The 22970-nt window shown below is 39.9% G+C and overlaps 1 protein-coding gene across 1 annotated transcript in view; it reads right to left on the bottom strand.

The window, feature by feature from the left end:
* UHRF2 (ubiquitin like with PHD and ring finger domains 2) overlaps positions 1 to 22970 on the bottom strand; it is a 49390-nt gene that overhangs the window by 11906 nt on the left and 14514 nt on the right. Inside the window, exons 4-9 of the mRNA XM_082204752.1 lie at positions 10802 to 11020; positions 8110 to 8219; positions 6611 to 6797; positions 6063 to 6186; positions 5097 to 5204; positions 4105 to 4209 (exon numbers count right to left, since the gene is read on the bottom strand). Coding sequence (XP_082060878.1) covers positions 4105 to 4209; positions 5097 to 5204; positions 6063 to 6186; positions 6611 to 6797; positions 8110 to 8219; positions 10802 to 11020 — 853 coding nt within the window. The remainder of the gene's footprint in view (positions 1 to 4104; positions 4210 to 5096; positions 5205 to 6062; positions 6187 to 6610; positions 6798 to 8109; positions 8220 to 10801; positions 11021 to 22970) is intronic.

Below are 22970 nucleotides of genomic sequence, written 5' to 3'. Positions count from 1 at the left end.
TCTAACTTCAGAACCTACTGCAGGGAAGGAGAACTTGTGAAGTAGGAGAAGAGGATTCCGAGAAAGGGGATTTCAACCTCTTAAACTTAGTTAATAGTGCTGGTTCTACTATGCACTACTATAAGTCCAAGTGAAAAAGATTATTCCACAATTAATCATCTTTAGGTTTCTACCATCTTTTCCTGAGGCACTGCCAAGATCTACTGTTCACTCAACCAAATCAGGTCACTTGTCAGATACAGAAACGATACGGGACTGCAACTCTGGCACAGAAGTTTTTGGATCACAAATATGTATTTGGCAAACCTGACTTATAGGCAGTGTAGTGAAAAGGGAGGCTTAAACACTTCTATAATAAAATCTAACTGTACGATAAAAATATCAGTGCACAAAAGTGTACATAATTTGAGTGGTACTTTAGCCCATTGAGCTTCTCAAACACATCACTTGCTAACCCATCATCATCATCACCAAGAAAAAAGAAAAGAAAAGAAAAGAAAAGAAAAGTCAACAGACTCAGAAGTCATGGTATGCTACCAAGCTATGCTTATGCAGCTAGCTTTGTTAGGATATTAGGACCACATGCATTGACCTTCGTAGTTCTTTCCAGTGATGATAATTTATCAGCACCAAGTAAGCTCTCATGGGATTTCTTCAACCAAACGCCCTTGATATCTTATATATCACAGCAGTAAAAAGAACTGAATAAGTGTTTGGCAAAGAATACATAATATTATGATGCTACTGAGAAGGTTCATTTCATTTTCTTTACTAATGGCTCTTAAAAACAACTCTTAACACATTGCTTACTGCTTTATCGTTCACCTGAAGCATGCTTCAGAATTCCTCCTGATGGTACAGAGCTGAAGAAGAGGGTGTAAACATTACTCTGATTGTAGAAAACAGCTTATGCCTAAACAAACCATAGCTAGATTCATGAAATCAAAGAGAGACAAATATTGTTTTATCACACAGAACAGCTTGCAGCTTAATTTCCCAATATCTGCTTCCAGGGGCTAGACACTGGCCTGGTTGCGGGGAACAGTAAACCATAGTTAAAAACAAACTATGGTTTAATGTGAATGGGTCCCCATGGCGTTCCACCCCTTTACTATGGTGCGGCAGACAGAATAAGCCAGTCTGGCTTGTTGTATCATCTGAAGGCAGGCTTGTGATTTGTTGGTGGCAGAAGTGGAAGAACACTGCTAATTCACATAAAATAGTTTGTTTTAAGAGATACTATGCCACAAATATCTTACTCTTTACAGGTAAATATTGCTATTTATGTTTTGTAATCTGCAGCCTCCTAAACCTAATTCTCACTGAGGCGTCAATCTGTGTCTTGTTTGAAACATTTTATGTTTCTCTGTACAAAAAACTATCCACATGTAGATGGGTACCATATCAGGTAGAAGTGATTTCTCGGATGCACTAGTTTTCTACATGTTTTCTACAGGTTTTTGTTTTTGTACAGAGCAACTTTAAATCATGTGAAACTCATCTTGGAGTCTGAAGTGGTATGAACCAGGCATAGGTTATCATCTCTGTCAGATTAGGCCTAAAAGGAATACTCTCCTGGATCACAGAATATTGGCAGGATGCAGTCAGCTTGCTGAAGCCAAGCAAGTCTGGTTCTGGACAATACCTGAATGGCAGACTGCCTCAGAACCCCATGTACAAGCACCACCTTGATTTCCATCTTGGAAGTAAGGCACAATATAGATGTAATAAATCAAACAATGCTGGGGGAAACCCGGATTGCCACCACAGGAAAAATGTAATATAATAAAAACATGGATATAAATGTCAGTAACCTTCATCTGAAACAGAATACACTCCACATGCAACCTTTTTCCTAAGTGCATGTGTCATTTGTGTTACCAGATGCAACTGAGACAAAATCACAATTTTCTATGGCTGAAGTTTTGTAAAAAATAAATCCCAACATTGTGAATAGCTAAACACTATATGGTAGCAAACATTAAATCAAAGTGTATGTTGTTGTGGGAGATGAGGGTCAACAATTTCAATGGAGTTTGAGTCTAACTATCTGTGCTTGGAATCTGCTAGTGAAATACTAAAATAATTCTAAAGCAAAGAGACCCTCATTCTGAAGATTCTAAAGAACAGCATCTGTATTTTTGGCCTGAGCATTATGGAAAGAAACCTGAGCTGAGCCAGTATTTGCAGCTTTGATCTTCACATGTGTAGGCTCAGGAAGACATCAATGGACATTGCTTCCCAGTAGATTCTGAAGTTTTACTATTAGGAGGAGACCCTCTGGGAAACTAAACGAATCTGCTGGACCTAGACCTGAGTGTGGATAGCACAGTTGAAATGGAACCTAGCTGTGGGCAGCCTAAGGAAGCCACCATTCACCTTTGGTTGGTCTGCTCTGGACATAAAAAGCAAACCTAGAGTGAGAGAATAGGATCCACTGTTTCCAGGATCTCTTCTCACTGTTAGAAGTTTGTGAGTGAGCTGTGTTTTTTTGCACCCTGGGTGAGAACCCCGAGGCTGGGAGGGAAACTGTATCCAAAGGAAAATAAACTGATATTGAGATAGATTAGTAACTATGCATTAATGTAATAAATTTTATATGTATGTAACTGTGTATTTTGGTAATATTTTGTTTTAAGTTGTCTGTTGTTGCTTCGGGTTTTTTGTACTCTGCTTAGAGAATTTTTTTAATAAATTAAGCAATATAGTAATTAAAAAATCAGATCAAAACAAAAAAATACACAAATAATTAAAACACACAATTAATGGCGGAGTTTGGATATGAATTCTGTGAGTTGTTTATGGCTGCAGCTCATATGCTAGTTGGTAAACTGTGGAAGAAATGGAATGTGACCTTGTACCATCCAGATAAACACTGCAAAGAACTGAATAATGGAAGATAGTAATGAACTCTCCCAGCACACCAGGTCTGGAACAACAATGTACATGAAGGACTACACCCGTGAAATGGATTACTTAATGAAGGTGCTGTTTGTATGGTGGAAAAATGGCCAGCTGGAAGAATGGTTTAACGGCAAGTGAGGGACGTCAACTGGGCTTTAAAAAAGAAATGATGCGCCTATGCGAGGATGATGGTCTTATGTTCGGAACCAGAGCGGGAAACTTTATTTTAAGAAACTGTATTAAATTAATTTGGTTTGATTTGTAATAATTTGGAAAATTAATAAAAAAATAATTGGGGGGGGACTTTCATTTCTGATGAGGTCCCAAAAATAGGTAGCTTTAGAAGTAAAACCCTCTATTTTGAAAACATGTTTATTTATTTTTTCAATTTACATCCCACTCTTTGTTGCAAGACGCAATGGCAGATTGTATCAAACATATGATGTTGAATTATCAGTGAATTTGCACTATACAAATCATTATGACTATTTTACTAAAGAAGACTGAACAAAAAGGCTGTTTTTCAGCTGCTACGAGAAGCTATACACTGTTGGCATCAGTCTAAGTAACCCACATGTTTATTTTCCATTTGGAACCACCAGCATGGCCTTTCCAGCAGATCATCTTGGGCAGAGGCATTTCCGTACATAAACAAGTCCCAAACTGTTTAGGGCTTTTATAGGTAAAAAATGATACACTTAATCTGACTTGCTGGCAAATAGCCTTGAAATCAAGGCTGCCTATTTGATGCAAGTATAGACCTGCTCCTACAGAAACCTGTAGGGGAGAAGGTGGGGTGAATTTTAGATGTCGAGAAAGGGAAACAAAGGAATGAAGCAAGTCATTTGAGCACATAATTCCTAAATAACTGTTGCCAATGACTGCTTTGAGCCCTTCTTCTGTCCCCCAAGACTAGGTTACGGGTGGGGGAGAGAGAGAAGGATTTGAGTGTTTCTCCTTTCATCCCCCCATCCAACCAATTAGGCTTCCAAGATGCTCACAAACTGGGTCTCTACTAACACATATATAAATGATAGACAAGTAGGTACATACACAACCAGAAATACACCTATTTTAAAATGTTTGTTGCAATATTACAAGTGCCGTTAAATATTGTCAAGGTTTCTCTAGATATGGTATTTAATAAAGAAATTAAATCAACTCTCAGTGCACATAAACAAATCTGGATATAAAACTTACTACTTCATCTTCAAATCCTCCAGCCAGCACAAGGGAATAAGCTCCATCATTACTCCGTCCATGAATTCCACCAACATGAGGTCTATGAACACCTGCTTCACTCACCTTGGTGATAAAAACAGTGAAAGTAGTTTGAAACAAGTTCTTACAGTGATGGAACAATGTAGTTTGCATTCACCTTTGAACTGTGGCTTTCCATAACAGATAAGCCGCTTTTGTAAATACAGTGGTGCCTCGCAAGACGAAATTAATCCGTTCCGCGAGTCTCTTCGTCTTGCGGTTTTTTCGTCTTGTGAAGCACGGCTATTAGCGGCTTAGCGGCTATTTACGGCTTAGCAGCTATTAACGGCTTAGCGGCTTTAAGAAAAAGGAAACAAACTCGCAAGAACTCGCAAGACGTTTCGTCTTGCGAAGCAAGCCCATAGGGAAATTCGTCTTGCGGAACGACTCAAAAAACGGAAAACTCTTTCGGCTTGCACGTTTTTCGTCTTGCGAGGCATTCGTCTTGCGAGGTACCACTGTAGTTTCAAAATTCTTAGGTTGAAATTTGGAAACTGCCTCCAATACAGTGTGAACCACCACTGGCTTATAGCAGACTCTTTAGATAATGGCTGATGGCATCACAAACTGTTTTAAGTATTGAAAATGCAATTGGGATGAAGTTGTATAATTTGCTTACTAGTGCAGATGACACAAGGAAAGAAGAAAGCTTAAGGTTACAAAAGTAAGAGCATGTAAGCTACACCAGGAAAAGACAAAAGGTAGACTGAGACTTACTGGTAGGTTTTTGGATGCTTTCTAGAAAGAGTCTTGACTCCCAATTATTTAACAATGGTAATGATAAGTCTTTTCCCACCCCTTACAGTTATTCTTAACATCTTTTTTCAGAAGTAGCCTGTTCCATGGTTCCAGTTGGCCGTCCTCAGGTATTTATTAAAAGAACAAAATAAACTGCACAAGCCTGATCTGCCCATCCCTGATTTATTTAATACCTGAACTCTGAACTTCCAGGTTGCTCCAACAGGAACTCCAGGTATGGGTCCATAGTGGTTAGAAGGAACAATAGTGCATTCCTTAGTACGACCAACACAAGCCATACCCTACAAACACAAGAGACAAGAAGGTGATGTATTCCAGTCTGTATATGTATTGCAATTGAAATTGCTTTTACATACAGAATGTTTTTTAAGTGTGTGTGTTTTTATAAAATTACTTCAATATATTTTACAGGAAGCAATTTAAAAAATGCAACCAACCAACCAAATAAATAAATAAATAAATAAATAAGTGATTTAGCAAAGTGATTGTGGAGCTTTCTGATGAGATGCCCATTTTAGCTGTGTTCAACCCTAGCCTATCACTTGAATCCAAAAGGACAATGGTGTGCTTACATTATTCTGGTGTGAACAAAACCTACGTCAGTGCATTATCACTTTGAAATGGGGGAAGGGGCATATTTGAAAGGTCTCATGGTTATGATCTTATAGTCAGATTCACAAGGGAATAGACAATCCTTCAGGTATCACATTTCCAAGTCATATAGGATGATTTACAGGTCAACTGATTTATGTCCCAATACAGACTTAAAGAGGTGGCTTGACAAACTGACATTTTCTGTTGTTTTCCCTGTTCCGTGGAATGCCTTACACTCTGCCATACGTGAAGCAGCATTCATTGGTTGATTCAGATGTCTTTTGAAGACTTATATTTTTGCACACATTTTCCCAGAACCATAAGACTGGATCCTGTTTCGCATGTTGAAGTTCTCTGAATTTTTCTTTTATTGGCTTTTATGTGTTTTTATACTGCTGATTTCTTGGTTTTAGGTTGCTTTGTTGTTGTTTCTTAATGATATACTGCTTTTTAGTCTGCATACTGTTTTAGAGATTTCTGAAATATTACGTGATTTATAAATTATTTTAAATAAATAAACGCAACTGTTTCTAAATACGCTTTACCTTGCCCCAATCTCGCTGGCTGTCTGTGTAGGCAGATGGCATCTTTGCCTTCTTTTTACTCTGCTTAAGCTTTTCCCCAGCTTTTACAACTTCATTAGAATCATTTTTACAGGAAGGACAGTACCTAAAAATAATGGAATGGTTTAAAATTAACACCACTGCCTGAAAAATAAACCAAAGGTATTTGTTTTTTGTATTACAACCAGCATATTAAAATGATGAGTGGACTAAAAAACCCCCACATCTTCATCATTGCCCCTTGTTTTGTTGCTACTCCTTTGTTCTAATGCTGCTGCCTTTTTGAGTATTTTAAGTATGGATATAGGCTGCAATTATTCAAAAAGTACAGAAATAACCACAATTGTATATTCCCCAATATTTTGTCATACCTAGGCCAAGTCACTCTCACATGAGGTTCCTGGGCTCACCACTCTAAAGCACAGCACGAAGTTAGGGACAAACCTACACTCTTATAAAACGGAAATTCTATTCTTCATACAATCCCACATACTGAACATTTAAAAATGAAATAGTGTTGCATTATTTACCAGTCTTCATCTTCTGGTATCTTGCTTAAAGGTGGGTTCAGGCAGTATATATGGTAGGCCATATTGCACTCATCACAAAGAAGTTGCATGTGGGCATCCTGTTTCCCTCCACACAAATAACAAGAGCAAAATCGGCATTCTTTATCAGGGTCCGCTCTGCAATGCTTGCATTCTGGACCACTCTTTCCTGCAATGAAAAATGGCATAAAACGAGCTTTCCTTTCAGTGAGGGGCCTAAAAGTATATTCCACAGAAAACTGATTAAAACAACAAGCTATACTTATGATCAAGTGAGTGGTGACTATAGATAGCAGTTGGGGACTGAGTTATGAACAAGTTAAACAAGAGCAACGCTGCAGGAAGTGTTGAACTTCTTATGGCAGATGCATCCTCAGGCAGGTAAAAGTGGGGAAGCCATTAGCCCAAGAAGCCTCTAGGTCTGGACAGCTGGGTGGTCAGGTTTGATTGCCCTGCAGAAAACCAATCTGATAAGGATTTGAGCTCTGCCACAAGACATATAAGCATGATTGTCTACAAAGTGGAGAGTACAGAGGAACTTGAGGCACCACATTAGTAAGAAGATTTCACCACGTTAACAGTGTCCCAAAGTGTTGTGGAGGCAAAAAATAAATGCAACTTGGGTTGGCTAATTGTGATTGTCTACTCACCATATCCCCATATGACATCTATGTATGGGAAGACAGAAATCCTCCACTGACAAAACTGTGCAATAATGACAGCCATACCTTCTATGAATTCTCTGGAGACTGTGGCTAACTCAAATGGGGCAATTCTGAAGCAGAATAGGAAATGGTGATGCTTGGGCTTGGTAGTTGGGTGAAAGTAAACTTAAGTTACTCCTGTGCATTCATTTCAATGGCTCTGTTCCAAATAGAACCAACACTGAATGCAAGCCTTGGTCTTTAACTGTTTTAAGGGACTCTAGAATATATATTTGATTACTTTTGCTTTTACTGGGTCATACTATAAATAAATAACCTTGCACTTAATCAGATGAATCAAAGTTTCAGCTCAAGAACTACTTGCAAAATGGCAATTTTTATTTGCTACTTGTATCCCTTTTAACTATGGATGTAGATTCGGCATAGAGAGGCTCCAGTAAAAGGGAACTGGCTAACAGTTGATTCGTTAGTAAAGGAAGTTGGCTGATTAGTCAGGGTTGAATGATACTCCTGAACTGAATAAAAGCTATTTCCTCTCAATTTGATTTCAAGGTTAGCTAGGTGTGGGCATTCATCCAATAACTGAGACAGGTGTTTTTGTCTAATAAACAACAACAACAACAACAAAGATAACCACAACATAAATCTATTTCCATGAACTGACACAGTCTGCATATCTACCCACATAACGATTCTGGAAACAAAGTGTTATTACTTCCACAATTTGAAAAAGCTCTTTGACCACTTTTATAAGTGACAATTTTGAAAATACTGTATAAAGAACATAAAATTGTATAAATAATAGAATATGCCTACTTTTGAACTCTCCATCTGCAAATGTCAGTGGATACGCTCCTGGCTTTTCAATCTTGTATATTTCCTCTATAAAAAGGAGTTTGCAATCATTTATGACATCTTCTGGACCGCTGAAAATTAAAGCATAAAAGTTTTGAGCTCAGTTTCTCCAATTCCAATTATAGCATTGGCCAACTGAAAACAGATAAAGACTCTCCTCCCTGAAAGGGAGGGGAGGGGTTGTGGTCGGGGCCCGAGCTCCGGCTAGCAGGGGGCGTGGCCCCCTGCTGCCCGCTCACCTGGCTGGCGCTCACCGGGTCGGGTCCTCGAACCACAACTGCTACTTCAAACCACCCATGTCAGTTGAAATTTTATAAATACACTGAGTTTTACTATCATTTATCATGATCTTCTATTTAGCACTATTTTCATTTGAATCACCATTTATTAAATGCTATTTATTAGAGCTTTGGCTTTATGGAGACAACTACCAGGAAAAAAAGAAAATCTCTCACTGAAGACTGTTGGAAGAACTTGAGAAGACTAAGCACTTCTTTATTATACTGAGGGTTATGTTCCGGGGATAGCGCCGAAAGCTGAAATTGCATGTAGTCAAAACACATTGGGTTCAATGGCAGGTGAAACTGCCAAAGTCTTTTCCTCTGGATGCCCACCCCCTTTTTATTTTTAATTGCCAAGCTGAATGCACACAAGTTAAATGTGCCCACATTGTGGGCTTGTTATATTCAAAAAGATGCTCAGCTTGTCTATTAATGCACAAATGGAAAGAGAGTGCTTAAAGACTACTGCTTTTCAGTGTTGTCAGTTTTTGTGCTTGTTCTCACTCCTCCTTCTGGTAATAGGGCAGGCTCCTTGATTTTCAGTTTACTGGCATTTGTTTAAGTTTCCCCTGCCACCATTGTGAGGATAGAAAATCTGCCAAAATGTTTCATACCACAGGCTTATTGAGCACTGCTGCAATAAGCAGAATGGGAGGGGAAGAAAAACCAAAGAAGCAATGATTTGCCTTGGCTCTGGAAACAGTCTTGTTACAGGGGGAAAGAACTGTTCAATCGTCAAGGAGAAAAGGAGGAGGGGCATCTATGCTGGCAGCCATCCACACTGAACAGAACACTGCCGTGTTTCAAAATCCAGCAAATTCTTGTGCGATGGGGCACTTTCTCTTTCTTGGCTGCAATTTTGTCTTGCTCATTTCAGAAGCCAAGCCTGCTTCACGCTTCGGGAAGGCAGACATACTAAACAAAAAGAAAATGGCTTACATTTGAGAGGGAAACGGACAAGAGTGAAAAAGTCCTTCTGCGCACTTTCTTTGTATCCTTGTAGAGCAAGGCTGGCAATTTGAAAGCGCAACCCAGCAGACATTTTACTTGTGGTTAACTATGCTTGAAGCACAGAAAACAGACTTGAGACCGTCTAATACAACCACCCTTTATTTCTTACATCTTTGTATTACCTCCTCATCTCAACATTTTTGAAAAAATAAAAATCTGAAATAAACTTTATTCTACACACAGATGTGCTCAAAATTAAACTACCAAATCAAGGAACAGGTGGTAAATACCATTAAACCTATCAAATAAAGATGACAAGTATTCTAAACAGAAGTCAGAAATAATAAAAATACTGAATCTAAGACAGTCAAGAGAATTATGAGTTTTTAATCCTCTGGCAGCAGATCCATATTTAGACCAATTCTCACTACAAGAAACTAATTAATTTGGCAGTTGCCATAGTTACTGTGAAAGAGCCTTTTCAAGGTCAGCAAAAAAAACCATCAGAGGCCAGAAGGTTGAAGATTTAAGGGCAGAAAGTTGAAATACAGGGAATGTAAGATCAGTCCCTCTTGAAAGAATATTTCTGTCAGTATTATGACAGATATGAAATTAATTTCAGTTATATTTAACTTTACAGTAAAAGGAAACACCCTGTTAAGTAAAATAGACTATCTTCACACCAAAATTATGTAGGTGGGTGCTGGTATTCGGCAAAATATGATTGAATAATAGGAACAGTCTAACATTCTAGTTATTTTATCCCTATTGTTCCTGATTTCTTCCTTATTTACTAAATATTCATTATCACAGTTCTTTGATTTAACACAGAATTAACTAGAAATGGACCAAAAGCACTTAAGTGCTAATTCTAACTTCTGGGGGTACTCAAGCGTACGCAGTACTGGCACCTTTTCTTTCTAGAAAAAAAGCAGTGGTTAAAAGTGTGACACTTACTGCAACAACTTCATGGTCAGTACAACACCTTTTTTCTAGGAAAAAAGCACTTTTCAGAACTAAAGTGTATTCTGTTGAGTTCTCTGAAATTAGTTGTTCATTGAGAGGCAGGTTACACAAAGTCCCAACCAACCCATTTTTATACACAAGGTAGAAGATGCAAGCAAGAAGATATACACCAAGCAACATTATTAAGTAAATCTGAAAAAATAAAATGCTGTGACTGGAATGGCACCTTCCAGATCACTTTATTAGAAGTGTGTTATTTTGAAATACAGTTATGCAAATATAACTGCAACCTGCAAATAAAATATTGTATTTCATCATAATAATTTCATGTGGCAAATTTTAATTTTCAAAAGATCACTGCTGAAATATATGAAACATACAAATTTTCAGTATGTCTAAGATGAATCTCCATTAAAAAGGTTCCTCAAAGACAAAATTAACCAATAAAATCTTACCCCAGCAAAATTTTGGCATAAACTTCTTTGTTAGTCCTTGAAATCTCTCTCAGAGAGGTTATTTCTGCATCAAACCAGAATCCCCTCTCTTCCGGACTCTCTACATTGTAGTTAACCATCACCAAATCACCCACACATAATTCATTCCACTTCAAAATAGTTCTTGCTCGTGGTCGTAGATTACGGACGGACATTTCTACGATGCCACTCTCTGGATACCTTAAAGAAATAAACAAACCAAAAGTTAGGAGAGAATCAGCCACATCACAGATTAAAGGAAATACACCAGCTACAGTTGAAGTTGGATCTACCGTATTTTTCGCTCTATAACACGCACCTGACCATAACACGCACGTAGTTTTTAGAGGAGGAAAACAAGAAAAAAATATTCTAAAAAAAACAGTGGATGTGTGATTTTTGTGGTTCATGCTGTGGCCACAGACATGTGATCTGACGGTGGGTTTGGGGTAGCCCAATGCAAAAATCCTGGGGATCCATGTGGATCCATGCTTTGTAACCACGTTTTTGCGCCATTGCGGCCCCATGAAACAGTGAGTGCATGTGTTTTTTGGTGCAGGCTGTAGCCATGGACATGCTATGTGATCTGATGGTGAATTTGGGGTGACCCAGTGCAAAAATCCTGAGGATCCATGTGGATCCGTGCTTTGAAACCACGTTTTAAGTGGGGAGGGAAGGAAAAGCACTCAAGGGACAAGGAGCACACGTGGGGGGTGTGGAGAAGGATGCTGCTAATAATGCAGAAGATGCTCCTCTCCGGCTTTGCTCCTTTAGAACAAGCAGGCTCTGCGTCTCTCCCTCCTCCCCAGCAAGGAAACTACGATAGTAACCACTCTGAGACAAATCAAGAAAAATTGCGACCAACACTCTCCCCCAACAAGCGCAGTGAGGTCAACACACACACACACACAGAGAGAGAACTGGCCCTAAAGTCGCAGGGCGCTGGAAGTCGCAGGGTCGCTGGGAGAGTGAACGGGAAGCAAGAGAAGGAGAAGGAGCCCTCACACACAGAGAGACACACAGAGTGTCAATTCTAAAGTCGCAGGGGCGCAGGGAGAGTGAACGGGAAGCAAGAGGAGAAGGAGCCCTCACACACACACAGACACACAGAGTGTCAATTCTAAAGTCGCAGGGGCGCAGGGAGAGTGAACGGGAAGCAAGGGGAGGAGGAGCCCTCACACACACACAGACACACAGAGTGTCAATTCTAAAGTCGCAGGGGTGCAGGGAGAGCGCAGGGGCGCAGGGAGAGTGAACGGGAAGCAAGGGGAGAAGGAGCCCTCTCACACACACAGACACACAGAGTGTGGATTCTAAAGTCGCAGGGGCGCAGGGAGAGTGAAGGGGAAGCAGCAGGAGGAGAACGATAGCTCAAGCACACACACACACACAGCCCCTACAGTGCCTAATCCAAAATCGGACAGCAAAAAACTGCAGGCAGGGACAGAGAGCAGGGGTTGTTTTAAAGCAGCCAACTCCCGCTCTGCTTCTCTCCCTCCTCCCCGGCTCCACTAGCTGACAGGAGCCGCTTACACCCACTTTGCTGTTTCAAAGTGAGCCACGGACTGCTCCCGACTGCAGCAGATTCCCCCGCCATCTGTAGGCATTCGCTCCATAACACGCACAGACATTTCCCCTTACTTTCTAGGAGGAAAAATCTGCGTGTTATGGAGCGAAATTTACGGTAATTGTGCCATTTCATTTGCTGAAAGGTTTTAGACCCAGCAGATACCTCTGCCAATGGAAGAGGAGGCGATTCCCACTTCAAGTTTCTATGTCATCTTCAGTACTGTTCTGGAGGTACTCCCAACCCACCAGAGGAAATGGAGGGGTGGGTGCAGGCCTGGCATGGGTCCCAATTTGGCCTACCAGGCATTTACCCCAAACCATACCCATTCACCCCATACCTAACACCTCAGGAGAGGTGTGGATGGAGACATGGCTGCTAATACACAATCGGGAGCCTTCAAGTGTATTCCCAGTAGTGCACTGACAAGGCAAGAATGCTCTTGCCACCAATCAGCTAGGACCGGCTGCACTACCAAGGGGACTCCCCTTGGGAAATGCTTTGAGTTGCCTTGGGGAAATCCATGGCCAGCCAACCAATGCAGAAAGCAGAGCTTGAAGTAAGTGTTTATCAGCTGATAGGAACTCACTTCAAGCGCCCTAGAATTGGCTGCACTACTGAATTCCCCAGGGGAAACTCTGAAGCCAGTCAATCCTCGAAGGGACTTGCCAAGAGTCCTGCTTAGCGCTTTGAAGCACTAACAATCAACTGATTGGTGGCACTTCAAAGCACTGTGCAGGGCTCTTTGCAAGCCTAGTGCACCGACCATTTTCAGGACTTCAAAGCACCCCATCACCTGATGTCATTGTGATGCCCACTTGACAAATGTGCTGTGTGAAAGTTACAGAAGATAAAGATCTGGCCCACCAAGCAGACTCAGTTCCACACCCCTAGTACAAAAGATGTGTCTCCAAAAAAAAAAAAACACTGTATCACATTTCAAGTGGTTAAAGTAGAAGTTATTTAAAATGTAAACTAGCCTCATTTTCTTAGTATTGCAGTTAGACAGAAAGACAAGATCCAGCAATCGGAAGTGCAAAATTATATGAGGAGCACCAAGCTCTTATGGCAATTTAAGAAACTGTAGCAGTAGTAATGTAAGACCAAAAGGCAGGATCAAACCCAAAAAAATCACCTTCCCCCACCAACCCAGCAGTGAGATTCAGCAAGGGCTTCTTGCAAAGCCTCAGTGTGGGGAGGGGAGACCTCGCCCATTACTCTCACTTGAGAGGAAGCCCTTGCAGAGCCTCAAGACTCCTATCCTATTGCAGGGGTGGCAGTGCATTTTGCCTCAGGTGCCAAAACATCTAGGGCTGCCCCATGACACTGGCAATGAAGTTCACCATAAAAATCACAAACGTAAAATAGAAAGAAAAAAAAGAGTTCATTAGTTCTGCAAAGAATAATTTCACTTTTTCCTTTCCTACTAGCATGGTGAAAAGGTATGCAACACATCATTTACACAGTCATATCTTAAAAGTACAGTATGCCCACAACTTATGCACATGGCCAAAAAATAATAAAATAATTAAAAGGGGGCATAATTTTTTTTGGGGGGGTGAAGACATGCAGTCCCACCTGCCATTGAACCCAATGCATTTCAACATGATTTTGGCTTTAGGCATGATCCCAAGTATGAAACTCCCCATGTTGCAGGTTTACTATACAAATTATTATTTGTAAAGAATCCACAAAAATGCTTGTTTTAAAAACTCAAAGATGTGCTACACAGTTGATCAGCATCTACAGCCACACAATAAATGAAACTAATTTACAGAGGGGGGAAATTATGTAAACTTGGTTTGACATATACCCCAAATCTCAAGGTGAGGTAGTGGGAGGATAGTACAAATGTAAACATTTTCAATAGTCTGAAGCCTTATTTGAAGTTAAAAACAAGCAATATTTTTTTGTGCACCTTCCTAACCACTCCACCCACACACACTTAGGTTAATGAGTAATAGCTTGGGTTTTGGTAAACCATTATTTTTTGCCATTAGAGTCAATTCCACAAACTATTTTTGAACCATAGAATCATGGAATTGTAGAGTTGGAAGGAACCCCAAGGATTATAGAGTCCAAATGCCTGCAATACAGGAATCATTTGTCCCTCCAAACCAGGACTGGAAAACAAACATCAAAACACAAGTCTGTGATCTTGTTTTGTAGGGCACACACAAACCATAGTTTTTGGTATGCCTGTAACATACCCAAGCCAGGAATTTATTCATGAAGCCAACAGTGCTAGGAAAAGGAGCACACAAGCACAGAACTCATTTTCAATCCATGGTTTGAAGAATGAAAAATGGTACATTTTAACCAAGCCAGGAAGTTATGAAACTTCCAGGAATTGAGACTGTAGTAATTGGAGAGAATAGTATATTCATTGGAGTCTTCAGTCTGAGAAATGAAGATTCAAAAATGGGAAAGCTTGAGTAATTGTACTATAGAAGACATAGCTGGTGTGAGAGCTAGGGATTCATGAGTGTGTGTACTAGGACACAAGTAGCTAGGTTATGTTGGCACTAGAGTTGATAAGTGTGGTATGAAGTTGGAAGGTTAATGGAAGCTGGGTGAAAGATGTGATGGCTGGTATATAAGAGAACTGAAGTGATCTGAAGAGGAAAGGACCGCCAGGGAGAGAGGCAAGAGTAGGAACCAGTTATCAGGTCTGTGAAGTGCCACCACTACTGTTTTTATGCCTGTTTTGTAGACATGATACTCTTGCTTTACTTTAACAGAGAAGACATCTGACTATGAGAGTGAATCTAAGCTTTCTCTGACCATCAAACACTGGTTTGTGAGCAAGGCTACAAATCAGAAGGCAGACTCATGACGCAAACATTCTGTTTGTCTACTCAGCAGTAAGCCCTATTAGCAATGAGTCTTACTCTCAAGTAAGGCTTAGGCTGAAATCCTATACATACCCCAATTCCATTGAACTCAACAGGGCATACTATTGAGCAGACATGCATATGACTGGGCTGCAAAATTCTTGTGGTGGTTAAAAAAAGGCGGCTTATAATAGAGGAACTGTCATTCTATGTTTAAAGTGTATTATTATCAAAAGAAATTATGTAAGAGGGGATACATTTACCATTCAACCTAATTCAAGAACAAATATGGGGTTTTGTACAATTTGAAAATTTTAATCAGGGGAAAGAGATACAGAGATTTGCACAGCAAAAGACATAAGAGAGCTAAGGAAACAGCGACTGTGGCCAGGAGCAAAAAAACATGGTGCCCCCCAGATTTTGTTGGACTCCCAGCCCCACTCAGCTGCAGTCAGCATGGCCAATGGTCAGGTACAACAGAAGCTGTGGTCCAGTAACATCTGGCAGGGGTCACATTTGTGACCCCTCCTATAGCTATGGGGAAGGACACGGAGTTGTGCAGATTACAGACCTCTAGACACCCTAGCTTCAGCCATATTCTCTCTGGTTTCTAAGAGGAATAATCTCCTATATCACTCCTCTATTGTTCCAATTCTCTACAGCTCTGAAGATAGGAAATTCATTTCTTTGTCTGTTAGAGATTCAGAAAATAAAAAGCCACCTGTACACCTTCATTGCAAACAGTATTACACATTCAGTTTCAAATATTTCCAGAACATCTGCCTATAAACAATGGGTGATATCCAACTAAGTCACCCTCAGAGTGGACCCACTAAAGTCAAATCCCTTTATTTCAATAGGTTTACTAATCCACCACTAAATGGAGCATTTTAACTATAGCAGAGCAGTGCAGCATTCACAGCTATATGATTTAAACTGTAGCAGTATAATACAGCACTGCAGTACACGAAATAGAGCAAAATCAGACAAAGAAACAAAAGGAGATTCTCATTTCATTTTCACCAAAGATGAAGCAATTTTGTTAAAAACAGAGAGCCAAAAATGAAGCAAGCCCATTATTTTCTAATCAGTATATTGCCCTTATATAGTTTAATCGTTACAATCTTAGCATAATCTTAAACTAACAATGCACTTTTCAGTTACATATATATTGTAGACCTATACATATACTAGCTTTGCAATGTTAACTTAATAGCTGCAATTCACAATCTATTGAAAATAATAGGGTCTTTTTCATTTATTTTGATAGACTGTGAGTGCACCTGATGCATTTGAAATAATAACTCGTGTCTTTAATAACTTTAGTTTCTACAAGAATCAAGATTTTACTATGTAAGTATCTCTAATAAAATATTAATATTGGGGGGGGGGGAATCCAACAAATGTAAGAGCAAGTCTTTAAAAAATAAAATGCTCAGTAGATGATTGACTCTGTGAAAGCTTAACCCTACCAAACCTGCTTCTAATTTTAAATATTAATGCTAGCATAGCAGAACTCTCACGTGATCTTCCATCTCTATGGAAACCTTTCTTAGCAATTGGTTGCCCATGAAGAAAGACTCCCAGTTTTCCTTGACCACAGGCTGTATTTATACATCCCTAGAATGTGGCTCAGATAAAAGTATTAACCCTATGTGAACATACAACAAATCTATCCTAAATTTAAGGTCTATTATAAAATCATTTCATCCTTTCCTGACTCCCTTCTAATTTACACCTAAAACAAGTCCATTTAATTGATTCATGGAATCCACAACTGACTCATATCTGTTCACAGTTCACTTTATTGCCCTTCCCTCAAGCTAGACTGATCATTTTGGACCAAAATATTAAACAAGGACAGTCTTATCAAGCAAGCACAATCTGACAAGGGAAGTTTGTGCTTTGAAACAGGCTTGCATGTTCAAGCTTCCCCTCTGGAAGTGCTCCTACATAGGCAATGGTGTTATTCAAAAGGGGAGGGGGGGGAGATAAATACCACCTTTAACACACAGGTTGTTGTTAAGTCCCATTGAAAAGATGGTGGGTGTTGTCAGTTTTAACAATGAAGTTCATGTGTCAGAGAAGGGGATGTCCTAATTCACAGCACACACAAATACAGTTGATTAGCAGTGTCAAAGCTGAAAGTGCAAACCATCTGCCTTGTGCACCATTTCATTCAGGAAGCCCACTGCTGCGCATAAGGATCTTTCCCAAGATGGCAATGCCTCCAAATGCAAACTCTTACCAGAACACAACAATTTAAAGATGAATAATATTTCTGCATATCTTAAAATTTGAATAGCATCTAACAGATAATAAAACTTTATATCTATATTCACACACACACACAATATAGGTTACTATCACAACCACTGCTTATTAAAAGCAAATAACTAGAAAAAAAACTATTCCATGAAAGAAAATATGGCCTACCATATATACTGCCTGAACCCACATTTACGCAAGATACCAGAAGAAGCTCCTTTGATTTCTCTTACCACCTGACCTTCTAGGGGTGAGAGCTATATCTTTCAAGCAGGTACAGTGGTGCCTCGCAAGACAAAATTAATTCGTTCCACGATTTTTTTCGTCTTGCGAAGCACAGTGTCGGGAAAGTTTTGGAAAAGCTTCAAAAATCACCAAAGTCTTTAAAAACCTCAAAAAAGGCTACCACACCGCATGCTATGAGTTGTTCCTCGAAGTCAAGTCGCAACTGTATTAACAGTGTTAAGAAAAAGGAAACAAACTTGCAAGACGTTTCCGTCTTGCGAAGCAAGCCCATAGGGAAAATCATCTTGCGAAGCAGCTCAAAAAAACAAAAAACCCTTTCGTCTAGCGAGTTTTTTTGTCTTGCACGGCATTCGTCTTGCGTGGCTGAAGGAGGTTTGTGTTGTATTGTGTTGTGATGTTCTGTATGCCCTGAGCTATGTGCTATAAGAAAGGCAAAAGGACAGAGCTAGCAGAACATCACTGGCAGAGGAAGCCTTCCCCCCCCCCCTCCACAATGATGGACTCATTTCTGAGGGTGAGGGGCTATAGCTCCCTTTGGGATGACACTGCTTGCAGGAAGGCACAAGGGCACCTCCTTAACATTTGCTGAACAGGAGGCTGCAGGGTTTACTTTGTCATCTTTCTAACATCAGGAAAATACAGTTTTATTCTCTTGGGCATTGAATGATCGGGCCTTTGGTGGCTGTAGATGTTCACTGTGTGTTCAGGGAGCGAGTGTTTTCTGTGGTTTCAGTGATTTTTTTTCTTCTTCTTTCAGGTGAACACTTTTCGCATTGTTTTACTGACTTTATTTTGTATACTATATTATCATTATTTAAAATCACATAAGTGATTTATTATATCTGCCTTAAACCACTGAATCTGAAATTTCACTGTAGATTCTTTGAGTAATCACCACGTATATTTACACTAATGCCTCTAAGTACAACGGCAGCCTTCATGAATGTAAAAAAAGTGATTTGATATGAATGATACCTTTCTCCCTATGTTAACAAAATGACTATGGGATGTAGTTCCTCATTGTTGCACAGTTTCCTACTGGAAGCCAGTTGCTTGCAGAAATCAAGACCATAATCCACAATCACAGTAAGCTACAATGAGGGTGATAAATTAGGATATACCCTTGATTTGGTGGGAAAGCTGAAAGCTAAAACTCAATATTGAAAAGGAACCGGTCTGTTTGCAAACTGGAGGTGTGTTGCCGTTCAACGGAAATACAGAAATTTAGATCTATACACGAAATCCAAACTATCTGTGAGGCAGGGAAGAATATATGCAAAGATGGATCATCTGGAATTTCTTGGGACTTTCTTATAAAGAAGTTGACATCACAAAATTCAAGGTTCTGTCAAAGTCTTCTGTTCTTCTCTGGCATGTTAAAGTATAGAAAGTAGAGTTTAGATGACTCTGAGATACTTGAACCTTAATTGCTCCACTTTCCTCTGTATCAACTTCTTCCTAAAGAGGGAGGATACAGGGAGAGTACAGACAATCTCTATTGGGGGTTTACTGAAGGCTGAATAAGATGGTGAGGTGAAGAGAAACAGCAGCCAAAGGGTTCATTTATATAGTCATCCAATTGTCCTTGTACTAGCTGAAAACTCTGGTTGAGAGCACCAATAATTCCGATGCAGTGCATCAGTGCAGAATTTCCGGGATGCATATTCTCCAGTCGAAGATATAGAAGATGATAGTTTCCAGAGAGCAATGGCATGAATGGTATTAGATGAATAGGTAGACTGGGGTGAGATTTCAAGAAACCAAGCTGTAATTCTGGCCCCCTTGAGTCCTTCTAAGCTACCATCCTTCTAGATACTAAAACAAACTTCACTAAGAGACAGGTGCTCTGCGCTGGCCATACTCTATGGAAGCAGTGAAGTAGAGTAAGACTTGGCTTATTGGCAAACAGCAATAGTACTCACCACATCCTTTGAATCCCAATCATCATTGTAACATGTAGTGTTTGTTCCTTAGTAAAGTGAAGTGCATCAGCCTGAAACACATGAGCCAGATTTTTCTTGTCATCTGGAGTGTGATCAAGATAAAGCATGGGGTTGTCCCATTGAAAGCATTGGTACCTAGCCTTCACAAAGATAAGAAAATTGCAAACTATAAATTTCTATCCAGAAAACCTAGCTTCCCTCCATGTTGGTATGCCTCAGCAAGTGAGTCAATAGGTTAAAATGAAAGAAGCAGCCCCTTCACTAAAACTGCTTTCCAAGTACTATAAAATGAACAAGAGCTTGTTTCAGGAATTTTTAGCTATTAAAAGAATAGCTAGTAACATTCACCTGAGGAAGTGCATATTTCAATCCCAGATATTGGGCCATTCTCTGCACTTATTTCATATGAAAGTGATCTTCATACAAAGAGGTAAGATTGGGACCCCCTACAACATGCTCCACTAAAGGCTCCAAGGTTCAGTCTGACAATGTTGAGTATGAGTTATCAAGATGCTAGTATGACCAAGAGTTGTGGCTCATGAAAGTGAGCATGTCTGTGCCCAGAAAGATCATGGAAATATGGCCAGAAAGAGATTATCAAGGATCCTTCAACAGAGATAAGGATAGCTGTAACTATCAGCATTGCATCACAGGAACCAAAACAGCTTCTTAGTCCAGTCTCTCTGTCATTCTTATGAGAAATATGGCTCTGCTTAACAATTACAGTCGCTGCTGAAGAAATGCAACCTGTGCCGTTAATGATGATTGTGCAACCCGTACAACACATAGGCAACAATTATTCACACAATTAATATTCTTGTCCAAAAACAATTTTTCACCATTTATCAGATTTTTGAGAATAAGACAACTACTTACAAAGTGCGATGAAAACTTAGAAGCTATCTAAAATAAAGTGAACTTGCAGTGTCAGATTTTACTAAGTTCTTACAACTTCTTGACTCACTTTTTCTTTTTCCTTGTTTTTTAGGTAAGTTCAAGAAGACGGTAGGTAAGCAATTACAGTTGAGCTGTGTTTATTCTGGCTTTTGACACTGCTAATGGAAAGCTGCGTATTGTCCAACCCAATCCACCCTGTCTAATAGATTCTGCTAGTAACAGCACACATGCAATCACATACAAAACTTAAACCAACACTGAAGCCAGTTAAGAAGCACTTAGCACAGGAATGCTAGAAACCAAGGCTTGATCCCTAATCATTAGGTAAAGACAATGAATCAGCATGGTGCTACTTCCTTTTCTTGGAGGCATGGGGGATCAGAGGCTGGCAAAACCTAATAGTGTTTTCAATTCCCTTTTCCGAACAACTTGGAAGCCACTTATGAGGAACACTTCAAAACTCAACCCTTCAAAATAGTGCAAAACACAGTGCAATGGAGGAGTCTGATCTGTGTCCGTGGTTCCTAGCATGGAAATAGGGACCACTCTTGGTCCACAGATTCATAGGGGTATCAGCAAAAGTAGGTGCCAGCACTACCCCCCCATACCCAAAGCCCTAATGAAGTACAAGCAAGACAAGCATCCCCTCAGTGCTCCTCAAAGAGGCAAATCAAGCAATATGCCAAACCAGTACAAGGACTTTCACTCTACAAGTGTGGCATTTTAAATAAGACATATGTTAGGTTATAGGCTCAGTGAAAACTGAAGCAAAAGAGCCCCAAGCAACAAAAATAAGATACTCACCTACACTATGCTTGCATCTACACATCAAGCCAAATCACAGTTTACGGCACTATGCATGAGCAGGAATGAGCTGCAGTCTGAATTTGATTAGGTCCCCTCCTTCCACCCAGCCAAGATTTCACTTCCACTTTTGATTAAGAACAACTTATTACATCATCCAGTTGCATAACCAAGATTAATCTTAACAATGATGGGTTAAAACAAGCCATCAGGGAGACAGGAACTTCTTCCTGTATGAGCAGATTTTACTAAACTAAGGTTTGATATGATGTGCAAAAGCAGCCCATTCAGTCTAAGCAAAATGTACCATCTGAAGATGAACTTCACGGGCAAGACCTGAAAAAACAGTTTCTTAACCAGCTTAAGAAAGTGGCACCTGAATAGACCTTTTATCCACACAAAGGGTTTATTCCGATGCTACCTCCTTAATCAATTAAGAAATATGATTAGACTCAAGTTACACACATACATCTTGGCCTACTCCTTTACAAAACAAAAAGTACTGTACTAAAGCTGATGTTCATTATCAAATGAACCAGTATTTCATTTTCAATTATGAACGTACAAATAGCTGATATTCTTAGGTACCCTATAACATCTGTATTAGGTTAACTGCAGAAAGATAACACTGGCCATATAAGATTAAAAACAACAGAACTGAGATCTCAGCACAGGCAGGAGGTCCCCTACCTACTGCTAATACTAGCATATCTAGCAACCGTAACACATTGTAATTTTATGTTGTGAACCACCCTGAGATCTACGGATAAAGGGCAGTATTCAAACTTTAATAATAACAACAATAATATATTAAATATTTCTTTCTCCCTCCTGACAACAGAAAACATGCCTTCATGCAAAATACGTAAAAGAAACAAATTAGTCATCTCACAACAATATCCCTTTATCTACAGGAGTCAGATCCTGCTCAGGCTGAAGATGTGCATTGGATTTTGACAGAAGCATGACCAAGGCCACACAGTTACTGAGTCATTTTGAATCAGGATAACCAGGGATCAAGGAGTGCAAGCAAAATATCCCCACCTCTCTCTCCCTGTCAGTTTCTCTCTCACACATACACACACAGAGTACCAATTAAAACACATACTTCCAGTTGGCCAAAGGTTTCTGTGTGTATATTTAGTGACAGTTGTGGCTAAGGGATTTGGTGTTTGTCCTACTCTGGAAGATGGGTTGAGACCCCATTACTATGCTCTTCACATCAATAAGCAGTTAACAGTGAGCTCATCTGTCTCTCCAAAATACTTCCTACAGGAAAAGCTAACAGGGTTTAAGTAAATAATGTACTGCCAAAACTGTATTCCTATATATTTCTTCACTTATTAATAGTAAACCCATTCAGTTTTGCTTAGCAATTCCAGATAATTTTTAAAGAGTTATGCTCTGATTGTATATATGTCAGGGAACTGACATCGGAGCCAGAGGCGGAGGCAAGGCTCTCAAACAACGCTGGAGAAGGGCCCAGCAGGGGGAGAGGCGGCTCACCAGCTGGGGAAGGAAATCAGCGTAACACCAGGGATAAAGGGGGGCAGATGGGGGAATTGGCAAGGGGGCTCCAGGACTCTTCGCGA

The sequence above is a fragment of the Podarcis vaucheri genome (genome assembly GCF_965113315.1).
Source record: "Podarcis vaucheri genome assembly, chromosome: 17".
In the NCBI taxonomy this organism is placed as follows: domain Eukaryota; kingdom Metazoa; phylum Chordata; class Lepidosauria; order Squamata; family Lacertidae; genus Podarcis; species Podarcis vaucheri.
The sequence above is the reverse complement of the archived record's forward strand: the minus strand, read 5'-3'. Positions and strand labels throughout refer to the sequence as shown.